This window comes from Mirounga leonina, unplaced genomic scaffold (assembly GCF_011800145.1).
Source record: "Mirounga leonina isolate KUSES-001 unplaced genomic scaffold, KU_Mleo_1.0 Mir_118, whole genome shotgun sequence".
In the NCBI taxonomy this organism is placed as follows: Eukaryota; Metazoa; Chordata; class Mammalia; order Carnivora; family Phocidae; genus Mirounga; species Mirounga leonina.
This window is the reverse complement of record NW_023270277.1, coordinates 844,846-856,743: the sequence shown is the minus strand read 5'-3', so window position 1 is coordinate 856,743 and position 11,898 is coordinate 844,846. Positions and strand designations below refer to the sequence as shown.

At 57.9% G+C, this 11,898-nt stretch overlaps 1 protein-coding gene across 4 annotated transcripts in view; it reads left to right on the top strand.

Moving 5' to 3' along the window:
- Positions 1–11,898, top strand: part of LOC118007339 (myelin transcription factor 1-like protein) — a 138,663-nt gene that overhangs the window by 109,188 nt on the left and 17,577 nt on the right. For all 4 annotated transcript variants that reach the window (XM_035000368.1, XM_035000367.1, XM_035000369.1 and 1 more), the window contains exon 16: positions 1,292–1,513. In XM_035000368.1, coding sequence (XP_034856259.1) covers positions 1,292–1,513 — 222 coding nt within the window. The remainder of the gene's footprint in view (positions 1–1,291; positions 1,514–11,898) is intronic.

Sequence of the window (11,898 nt, the reverse complement as noted above, 5' to 3'; positions counted from 1 at the left end):
GAGACGCTTCCCTCTAGCCCTGGGGGTTGGACCCCGGACGCTTCCCTGTAGCCGTGCGGGTTGGACCCCGGACACTCCCCTGTAGCCCTGGGGGGCGGACCCCGGACGCTTCCCTCTAGCCCTGGGGGGCGGACCCCGGACGCTTCCCTTTAGCCCAGGGTGGGAAAAGCAGTTCGCTGACTGGGAGAGGCAGATCCACGAATGTCTACGAAGGCATCAGCTCCAACACTGAAAGCCAACATTGGCCAACATTCCGGCTTTTGAGAATCGTGTAGCTGCTGTCTGCCTTGCTCTCAGGCAGGCCGTGAGAGCCATGGGTGCCTGGGGCTTCCCAAACTGATGCCCAGAACCCAGGTCCCAAAAATCCCTAAGATAAACCTGGCACTGTCTTCCTGAAATGTTGATCTCAGTGTCTTTGGAGAAAAATGTTTGATTAAAACAAGATAAAAATTAATTAAAATAAAAAGTATTAAAATAAACCTTAACCAAGTAAATGGGTGCTATAAATTTTGTAGAATGTAAACTTTGCCATTAAAAAGAAAATGCAAAACCCACCAGTTTGGGGCTTATGAGGGGCCCCGACTGAATCACACCCACCTTCTTTGAGATAACCGGAAGCGGTTGGGGTTGTGTGTCCTTGGTCCCTCCGTGGCGAGAGGTTTCAGAAGCAGGCATTAGCCTACCATTGACCTTTAGCTCCCGCCAATGATTTTCCCCTTTTATTCCCCCAAAATATACCTATGGTGTACCACATACCAGCACTATCCAGGAGACTTGATTAAATACTATCTCCCCTGCTTCAAATCCTCTCTGGCTGGAGGTGTTTGATGGCCTGTGGAGAACACGGCCAAGCAAACAAATGTTTTCTAGCTCTCGAGAAAACCACGGGTTTATAAAATCATAAAAAATAATCCTGCAATTTCTCCTTGACTTTGCATTCTTCTACCATGAAAACTGATTCTGTCCAAACGTGGTGTCTTTTAAACAGACACCTGCACCTCACTTGCTACAAGGACAGATTCTTTTTCCCCCGCTGGTGTGCAACATTGTTCACCAAGAGCAGACATCCTGCCCCAAACAGCCCCCTCCGTCGGCAGCGGACCAGGCATTCCCACGACAGAAGGTCCCTCGGTTCGCCGCTAGGTGGTACTTTCAGAGATTTTCCTCTGTCGTTGTCTTTGCTGGAGTAGAGCGTGATGGTTTTTCTTCGAGCCAGGTTATTTTGACCTTGCTGGAGAGTCCGCCAGGTATATGGCGCCAAGACCCCAGAGTGTGTCTCTTCTGCCCCCAGATGTCCCGTTCCCGGGTGTGATGGCCAGGGCCACATAACCGGGAAGTACGCCTCCCATCGAAGCGCGTCAGGGTGCCCCCTGGCCGCCAAGAGGCAGAAGGACGGGTACCTCAATGGCTCGCAGTTCTCCTGGAAGTCGGTCAAGACGGAGGGCATGTCGTGTCCCACGCCGGGCTGTGACGGGTCGGGGCACGTCAGCGGCAGCTTCCTCACACACCGGAGGTGAGTGGCCCTCGGTCCTGGCACCAGGCCCGGGCAGCCCCGCCAGGAGTGTCCGTCACGGCCCAACTCGACACCCCCATTTAGAAAGAGAAGGTGGAACGCTGCTTCCAAACTCATGACCTTCCCCAGCGAAGAGAGGAAAACCCTTGAGCGTGTTTAAGAAGCAAATCCCGTTCCTATCCTGGGTCAGGACAGAGGCTTTCACAGGTCTTGGATCAGGATCCACAGGGAGAAACAGGCTGGAATTCTGCACACATGCGAGTATCTGTAGGTTTGATCCTTTGGGCTAAAGATGGCGGGCAGGCCGCACGCAGGGAAGGAGGATGGTATCTGGCACAGGGGCCTCATGCTGCATGCCTGGGCCAAAAATGCATCAGGACATTTCCAGAAGAGCCGATCACCCCATTAACTTTTACTCGCTTACTTTTAGAAGAAATATGTGCAGTTCGATTATCTTAGCAGAAGAGGCCTGTCCGTTGAATCAAAGGGCGCTCGGTGGGTCCCCATGGATGGGTTAGGGTGGGCGGTGTAGACAAATCACAGAGGCCAATGGAGTCGGTTAACCGGGCGGGTGTCCCCAGCTCCTTGGAAACCAGGCTGGAAGGAGAAACGCAGTAAAGCCAGGTCCAGCACAGAACGAACCAATGTCAGTTTGCAAACCGGGAGTCACGGGAGGTTTAGGAGTACGGAATGAGCCTTGAAATGTTCCTCAAGAGGAAGGTTGATTTTTAATTGTTAAATTCCTGCTCAGGTAGAGAACTCAGATGGGATCAGGGAGCCTAAAGCGGAAACATGAATGCCTTTCCCTGACCTAACCTCTCAGCAATGGCTCAAGGCCCTGGTGTCCCCCGCGGACAGAGGGGCCCACGCAGCCCCACGCGGGCTCACGACTCCGGGCATGCACAGCGACCTTTCTGTCTCTGTGCTCGCATGGACCACACCGCTCGTACTGGGACGGCCCCGGTCCTGCTCTACAGACACTAGCCCCAAGCCCCGGGGTTTGCCGCCTGCCCCCAGGGCCAGGAAGGCTCCCTCTTTGGCCCAGGTCCCTGCCGAAGCCACAAGGTCCCCAGATGTGACCCATGACACCCGCCCCGCATGAGGGCCACCAGCTCTGCTGGACGAGCCTGCACAGGGCCTGGGAGGGGGCATTGCAGGGCGGTCAGAGGGCGTTCAAGTCAGAGCTCCTGCCGTGGGTGGTGGAGCTACACGGACCGGAAGCCTTCTCTGCTATAAAGCTGAATCAGACGCTGTGAACGGCCACCTCGATGTGCCTGTAGGCAAGGGCTCTGAGCCCACAGGTGTTGGGTGATGGAGCCTCATCTTTTGTAGGGTCTGACTGTGCGTGAAGGAAAACAGGCCAGGGGGCACGTGGGGAAAGGGGATGAACAGCACTGTGAGCAGAGCCGACGGCATTTTGCTTCCATTGTGGTAAAAAACACATCTTCCCACCTTAACTATTTTGGGGTGCACAGCTCAGTGACATTGAGGTCACTCACGATGTCGTGCAGCATCCCCACCATCCGTCTCCAGAACTTTGCCATCTTCCCAAACTGATGCCCTGTCCCTGTAAACCCTCGCCCCCACCCCGCCCCTCCAGCGCCTGGCGCCCACCATCCACTTTCTGCTTCTACAAATCGGAGTCCTCCAGGGACCTCCGATGAGTGGGATCATGCAGTTTGTCCTTCTGCGTCTGGCTCACCTCACTGAGCAGTGTCCCCCATATGTGGCAGGTGTCCGAATGTCCCTCCTTATAAGGCTGAACCACATCCTATCGTTTTCATTTATGCTGTTGGGCAGGCAAACCGTGATTCCTGGGCGGTGTGAGAACAGTCGTCCTGGCGAGAACCCAGCCAGGGGTGCAGACATTGTCTCCTGGAAGCTGTGGCCCCGCCGTGGGGAGCGACGGGCCGTGAGCCTCCCAAACCTTAAGGCCTCGGTTAGGAGGGGCCCTGGGAAGACCCCGCTGATGTGCTGAGACGGGGGGTTCCTCCTCTTCCCCCTGTGCTGTGAAAACAGCAGGTTTAGAATCAGAACAAAGACTCCACGGACACAGAAATGTCCCGTTCGTCCCCTTTCCCCCAAACTGTGGCAGCTCCTGGGGCGGTAAAGGGTGGTGTTTAACGGTGCCAGGATGTAAACAGCAGACGAAGCAGGAGCGTAGGTCTGGGGCTTTGGGGCCATGGAGCCGCTGCCCCCAGTTTCCTCCTCAGGGAGGTCACGGCTGCGGGGGCCACGGGGGCCGCGGGGGCCGTGGGGACAAGGACAGTCGGAGCCACGGAGCTCTGCGCGCCCACCGTCCCCACATGCTGTGAAACCGTTTCATTTATTTTGTTCCTTCGAGGCTGGGGGCCACGCTCTCGGGTCTCCAGTCCGTCCTGAGCAGGGCTGCTGTACAGGACATGGACAATGTCTTATTTTATCTTTAGGATTGCCTGAGTCTTCCTAAAAAAGCAGTGTTTAAGATGAAAAACAAGTCGTTCAAAACCAGATATTTTCTCATATAAATCAGACAAATTTCTATTGGGATGAGTCTCTAACATTCGGATAATAAGGAAAGTAGAGCTCCTTGCTTTCTGATTATTTGGCACATTTTTATAGCTCATGCCCTCCAGGCCCGAGGGATGCTTGTCGAGTCTTCGGGAACGACCAAGTCTCCCTGCCGGGGCTGCTCCCCATCCTCACTTCGAAGGCCAGCCGTGAGCAGAACGAGCGTGGTCCCCCAAAGTAGCAGCAGTGGGCCGTCCAGTGGCCGCACGCACCTCCCGGGGGCTGGGCAGAGGGTTCCAGAAAACCCAGTTGGGGACCGCGAGGCAAGGAGACCCAGCGACCCAAACCGGCCTGGGAGAAGCCAGAGGGCAGAGGGCGGGTGTCGGAGGGGCGAGCGGGGATGCGGCTGGAGGTAGAAGAGACGCGGGGTGAGGGGCCGGTATCCCCCAAAGGCTCGGGTGGGGGCACAGCCTCAGGAAGAGAGAAAGGGCCTGTTATCAAAAAGGGAAAAGCCGGGGACAGAAAGACACTGAAGAGCCGGGCGGACGGGCAGGCAGAGCTCGGGGGAGGTCAGAGCCTGGGCCAGGGGTCAGGGCAGGTGGGCCCAAGGAGACGCTGCTGCGGAGAGGGGGTCAGTGGGCAGCGGGCGGGCAGGGGGAGGGCCCTCAGGACCCAGTGACCGTCCAGCAGCTGCCTGGGGGACAGCCAGCGGCACGTGAGAAAGCTAAGCAGGCGACATCCTGGCGCAGCCCTGGGGAAACACCGGGGCACTGGGTCACGAGGGCCACTGAAAGTGGGTGTGGGGGGGCAGGGACGGGCAGGAGCTGGGAGGGGCTGGCTGATGGGGCGCCCCACAGCCCAGCCTGCCCCTGCCAGTCCCTCGACCTGGCTGCGTCTCTGGGACCGTCCCCCACTCCCAGCCCGCGGCTGAACGCCATTCCCTCCTCGTCTTTGCACCTCTCACCTCCCTCTCTACCTCCCCCTCTGCCCTGAAAAGGCCTCCTCATCCTCCAGCATGTGTGGGGCTCCCCGTGTGCCCAGCAGCGTTGCAAGCACCTTCCTGTGTTAACCCTCGGAGTCTTCGTGGGAGCCCAGAGACATAGGCACCATCGTCTGCCCGGTTAAAGACTAGAACTCAGGCAAGACGGGTGACGTGACTGCAGGGAGTGTGTAAGTGACAGAGCAGGACTCACACCTGGGCGGCCTGCCTCCTGCCTTCCAGGCCTCCTCCTCTGAGCTGTGCGGCCTCCCCTCAACCCTCAGCATATTTACGGACCCGGTGACACAAGGCCCACTTCCCTCTCCCAGCCCAGTGGTCCCTGCACTTCATGCCCCACCACCGAGTAATGGCAGGGTCTGCCCTGTTCTGCTGCAAAGGTTTCTATCCATGGAACCATTCCCTGGTCCCCCACACCCACAGCACCTTGCCTGGGCCCCACATACCAGCATTTAAGAAATGCCGCCCACACATCAGTGAAAATAGGAAGGAGGGGTGTGTTCATTCGGTGCAGAGCCTGCCTCATCCGAGTAGGGAATGCTTCACCAGGTGGGAAAAGTCCCAAGGCAGCAGGCTCCAGACCACAGTCCGGGCACCAGAGGCATTAGGTGGAAGGGCAGGACAGAGGGGGATGCTCCGCCAGAGTCCCCCTGACCCCGGAGCCCGAGGGGGGAGGCGGTGTCCTCAGCTCTTGCACCTGCTTCTCTGTGTGGGAGTGTGAGGGCAGAGCACGTCTCTCCCATCCAGCTCACCGCACTTCCAGTAAGATTAGGAACGGGCCACAAAATCGAAGTCCCTAATGCTAACCCCGGAAAAGTAATAAATAATCTTAGAACTAAGTCTTAATAAGCAATCTTAGAACTCGTCTTATCTTTCACTGGGCTTGACCAACATGAAGTTTTTTCAAAAAGGCCCCGCCTAGACCCTCTTAAACTTTCCACCCAGACCCAAAACCTGATTTATTTTATTTTCAGGTTCCTTACAGTTCATCACAAACGGGGAGACAGCCTTTTTCCGAATGTTTATTTTGCTTGATACTTGCCAAGAGAATTGCATTAAAAATAAGCCCCCGTCCTGAGTATTTACTCCGTGAGTTATTTTATAATCAATCAACTCATGCAATTCTCTGGAGGAGCACCTACCACTTGCTTCCCTTCAGCCCCACGAGTAGACCCAGGGCTCAGCATCACCAAATGCAAGGGATGCTGGGAGATGTAGTCTTCCCAGGGGATGCTGGGAGATGTAGTCCACCTTTGGGATGTGGGGGAGATGGAGTCTTTGTGGGCCCAAGAAGAAGAGGAAACCTCTATGCTATGTTGAGAAGCCATAGTTTTTTACAAACACATACACAATCACTGAACCACAGCACCCTGAGATCTGTATGGTCCCGATTTTAGATCAGACAACCAACACCAAGAAGGCAAGACGCTCTCCCCTGGGCACACGGCCCATAAGGAGAAAAGCCTGTCCGGCGGGCATCACACACGGACCACCTGTGTCCACCTGCAAGACCCAGCCCGGGACGCTCACAGTACAGGGACTTGGGGTGGCACCGAGCCGGGCCTGCTAGGCGTCCTTTGGGCCTCCCTGGGGGGTCACCTGCTCTTCTCCAGGCAGCAGGGAAGCAGAGCAGGGCAGACCTCTCCCTCCCCAGCCGACCTCGCCAGAGGAACAGCCCTGCCCCTCTGCCCACCATGGAGACATCCGCCTCTGCAGTGAGTCCTCTCACAGCTGAGACCTTGCTCCTCCCTCCAAGGCCACACGATGCACAGAGGACCCCCGAAGAGCTTCCAGGTGCTCTGTACTCAAGGCCTCTGATGACAAACCCAAATTCCACAGCTTCTGGGAATCCGTGGCTCTACGAACTGTGATCCAAGCGGTGGTGAACCCGGGGCCTTGTCGCCTCAGGAATCTTCCCTCTGGACTCTGTGCAGCCCCCGGTCCCTCACCCTTCCACCCTCTCTGAGCTCTCTCCTCTGGCTTCTGCTGCTGACTCCAAGAGGCGGAGGAAACTGGGAGGTCGTGGCCGGAGCTCCCCAGACCAGCGGTGGTTTTCTGCGTCACGAAAGCAGATTGAATCATCATGCTTCCCTTTACAACACAGGAAGAGAGGTCTTCTAGATTTCTTTCCCAGAGGAGGAGGGGTGGAGGGCTCGGGTGGCCCCCCTCCAGAAGGAGTCGCTGCGCTAGAAGGGGATGGAGAAGATGTGCATCCAGGGCCAGAGAGCACGCTGGATGGGGATTTGCTGGGCGCCTGTTTCTGGGAAGGTAGCCAGGCCCCCACACCCCTTGGGCCACCCTTTGGTCATCTCACCAGGTGGCCCGTCTGCGGGAAGATGTCTCCATGCTTTGTTCATGGGTTGTTTGCTGGCCCCAGATTTATCTTGTTGCCAGAGGAGGCCTGGCAGGCAGCTTCCTCCCTGCAGAGGGACCATCCTTTGTGCAGGACTAGAACTCCCCAGGAAGAGGGGATACAGCGAGATCTTGCTGAGGAAATAGTTCTCCTTTGTGGGGGACGCATGTGGGGCTGCGGGGCCCATGCCCTCAACCAGAGCCGCCCGCACACCCTCCTCCATCACGCAGCCCCAGAAGGAGAGCGTCCAGGATGAAACTGGACTCTGAGTCCTGAGCACTCACTGCCCCACAGGTCCCTGCTCATCCTCAGAGCGGTTTCCGTGGGCAGTTGGCCTTAGCAATTCCCTAACTTCTTGGGAAAGCCTTCAGGACATCTGAATGCACCACCCTTTGCAGGTGGCTGCCAACGGGCCTGGTCCAAACGTGCCCTGTGGGGCTGGTCCCCTCTGCACAGCCCTGTGCTGACCACTGCCTCTGAAAGCCCCTCAGCGTGTGACCCTGTATTTTAATCTCCATGTTTCAGTATTTGACGGGAAACATTTGGGACGGAGAAATCCAACATCTGCTTCAAACTGCAACCCCCAAAGGCCCCGTGAGAGCTGGAAGGTGAAGGTCGCATCTGCTCACCCTCCTTGGCCTGAGGCTGCAGGAGCCTGCAGTGCAGGCTTTGCTGGGGGACGTGGGGGGACCCCGGCCTGGTGGCCTGGTCTCTGTCCCAGGAGCTTTCCTCCTGGGCCCATGTCACACCCGCACCTCATCTTTCTGTCCCGGGGGCCGACAAGCATCCGGCGGCTGTGGACGCTCCTGCACAAAGTACCGCAAGACCGCGGCTCACACCACGCCCGGCTTCTACCTCTGTTCGTGCATGGCCTGGCCGAGGTGTCCCCTCCTGGGGCTCACCGTCCGCCTCAAACTCATTCGGGGTCTTGGAGGAATTCAGGTCCTTGAGGCTCCAGGACTGAGGCTCCGTGTTTGTGCCGGCTGTTGGCCAGGGGCTCTCGGTGCAGGAGGCCCCCTCGCCACATGGCCGCCGACTACCTGAGGCAGCAGGAGATGCTCCCCCGTGTCCAGGACTGCGTTGTACGCAGCGTTCCCTGGACACAGGAGCAATCGTGTGCTGGACGCACTCCTCACCCAGGGAGGGTCCACCACAGGGCGGCACAGGGCAGGGACTCCAGAGCCACAGGCATGCCTCCCACAAGCATGTTATTTCGTGCTAGGGTCTTTAGGGAAATAAAAATGTTTTACACAGTCTCTGCCTCGAGAAACGTAGCCTGTTGTAATTATATGGGGTAGACCAATGAACAAGCCAAACAATTAATAATACAAACAAGCTCATTTTTATCTCCAGTAAACAGATGAAGAAACTGAACACGCACACACACACACACAGCACCGAGACCTCAGAGCGTGAGGTCCTGCACTGCAGACCTCATCCCGTCAGTTCTGATCAGCAAGACACCACCCTCAATTTATAAGCAAATCATAGGTTTTCAGGAATACAGCAATTTTTTAAAATATCTATTTATTTATTCGAGAGAGAGATTGAGTGGGGCGGGGGGAGGCAGAAGGAGAGGGAGAAGCAGACTTCGCGCTGAGCAGGGAGCCGGACGTGGGGCTCCATCCCAGGACCCTGGGATCATGACCTCAGCTGAAGGCAGATGCTTAATGACTGAGCCATCCAGGCGCCCCAGGAATACAGCAATTTTTAAAATGTGACTGTGTCATGCAAATTCTACAAGTCTGCGTGTTTTCTGTGACTTGGCTGATTTCTGCCCTCCCTCCGCCCTAAGACGAGAACTTAGCCTGCGGTCCAGCCTCTGATGCCTGCTCTGTCCGAGGCTGTACTTCTGGGCGGGGGGCAGCCCCTGAGGCGTCCTCGCCCCGCCGTGCGCCCCGCGCCCCGCTCGCCTCCTCCCAGGGGTCCGCATGGTGCCGTCCTGGGCAGAGGTGCTGGGACCCCCTGGGACGGAGTGCCGGGCTGGCTCACGGACTCTCCTCTGCGTCCTCTTTGGCTCCCGCCTCTGCCGGACACCACTGTGTCCTGGGGTCCCGGGCACACCCCATCTCAGCCCTCCTGGGCCCTCGCTCTCCCTCCTCAGTCTGGCCCTGAGGTCTTCGTCTGCACCCACGGACCTACGCGGTCCTTGCTGACGCTGGGATTCGGCATCTCCGAAACACCTCTCCTGTGAGACCCAGAAGCCTTTTCCTGATGTTCGCGCCAGCACGTTTGCTGAGGCAGCAGGAGCCGCAAGTTCCACACCGTCTCGAGGAAATGGGAAGTCCGCGCCGGCGCCGGCTGGCTGCCCTGCACCGCACTCAGGGCTCCCAGCCCACGGACACCGCAGGGCCACGGGGAGGAGGTTCGCGCTCTCTCTCCAGAGCCCCCGCACCCCTTGCGCTCCGGGCTGTCGCTGCCAGCAGTGGGCCAGCCATCGCGGACCCTCCGGGCCGATGGGCCCCGGCCTGTGGCCGCCCCACGCTCGAGGCCGGGAGCCCTGAGTGCCGTCCCTGCGGCAGAGGTCACTGGGTCCGTGTACCTCCTTCTCAGCCTGCTCACATCTGCAGAGACCCCCTTTCCAAAAGGGTCCTCCTCACAGGTTCTGGGAGCTGGGACGTCAACGCGTCTTCTAGGGGGGACGACTGACCCACTGCGATGACAGATGTGGAATTTAGCTCGCAAGCAGAAGGAGAGACAAAAAGAGAAACTGAGTCCTCAGTGTCTGTCAGGATGAGCTTCCTCAGCACAAAGCCAAGCAGGGGCTCAACAAGGTTCAGGTTCCGTCAGGTACGCAGGGGCCAGGCTGAGTGGCAGCTTGTGACCGTCAGAGCCCGGCCCCTCCTGCTCCACCACCAGGCCCTCGGAGCTTCCTCTCCGGGGCTCCTGTCGCTGATGAGGGGCCGGGGGCCGCTGACCCTCAGGCGCCCACTCAGAGGTCCCGTCTGTCCCCTGGACCAAGAGTCCTCCTGGGGCCTCGCCCAGGCGCTGGCCGCCCGGCTCACGTCACGCCAGAGTCCTCCCTGAGGTTGAGGAGCAAGCAGCTGGGTTCCTGCTGCCCTGGCCCACAGGAAGGGGAGAGGAGAGCACCTTCGGCGCGGACCACGGGCCCGATGGTGGCAGCCGTCTTTCTGGGGGTCCCGGTCCGAAGCCTGAAAACACATTTATCTCCACTGATCTCAAAACTCTACTGAAATGGCCTGCTCTCCTTTTATAAATCCACGAAATAAAAATAATGAAAATGCAGAAAGCAAAGAGCATTCCCTCACCTGCACGGTGTCACGGGAGCTGAGGTGCTGGGGGACGCAGGACTCGGGTCCAGCTCTGTGGGGACAGACAGATGGCGGTGCCCAGCGGACGCACGGGGGTGGAAGCCAGGCGTGAGCACGCAGTGTGTGGGCCCCAGGACCCTGCGGCAGGATTCAGGGCAGCCTCGGAAACAGAGCAGGAAGTGGAAGTCTCTGTAGGAAGAGTGGGCCTCCAGATGCTCAGCCTCGCGCCCCCCTCACCCAGCGGAAGGGGCGCTCCGCGTTCGGGACCCCGGGGGGCGGGAGGCAGGAATGCCCAGTGCAGGGCGAGGCCCTCCGCCTCTGGTTCCCAAGCTGCTGTGACCACAGCCTCGGCCTGCGTGTGTCCCCCACGACCTCCAGACAGGAGCGAAGCCCCCCCAGAAATCTGCAGGCCCCCGAGACAGGCCTCAGCGGGAGATACTCGGAAGACAACCAGCCATTTAAGGGAAGCACTAAGTAACATGGCAGAAAGCAAAACAGCCTTCAAAAAAGAAAGAAAACCTTGGAGAAAACAGACATTTCTGGAAAGCGAAATTTTTTTTAATTTGTCATCCGATAGAAAAGGAGAATAAATGGAAGAGTATGACTTAGTCTCTTCATAATCCAAGAAAAATCAAGAAAACAAGAAAGATATCTTTGAAACAAAGACAAGTGAAATAAAGAGTTCAGTTAGAAGGTTAGAGTGTAAAGTTGAGGAAATCTCTCTTAAATTATAAAATGAGAAAAGAAGACAATTTTAAAAAACTAGAGGAAGAATCCGTGGGGCTTTCCAGCTGGCTAACAGGAGTCTCCAGCAGGTGGGAGAAGAGAGGAGCGAGGAAAGAGACTCAGCATGGAGAGGGCAGGGGAAGCATCGCCGGGCACAGGCGCTGAGGGCTCCAGGCCTTGGTCAGCAGCTTCCGTCTCCAGGGGATGAGCTTTGACAAGGCTCCATCGAGGAACCAGAGTGACCGTGACAGGGCACATGCTGGAAAAGGATCCCCAGAGAGCTGCAGAACCAGGGCAAGAAACCCTCCTTGGGCGCCACCTGGGGGCTGGGGGCTGGCGCCGGGGCTTAGGACACTGTCCCCAGGCTGTCCTGCCGGGTGACCCTCCCGCTGGGTGACCCTCCCTCCTGATGACCCTCCCGCCGGGTGACCTTCCCACCGGGTGACCCTCCCTCCTGATGACCCTCCCACTGGGTGACCCTCCCTCCTGATGACCTTCCCACCGGGTGACCCTCCTGCCAGGTGACCCTCCCTCCTGATGACCCTCC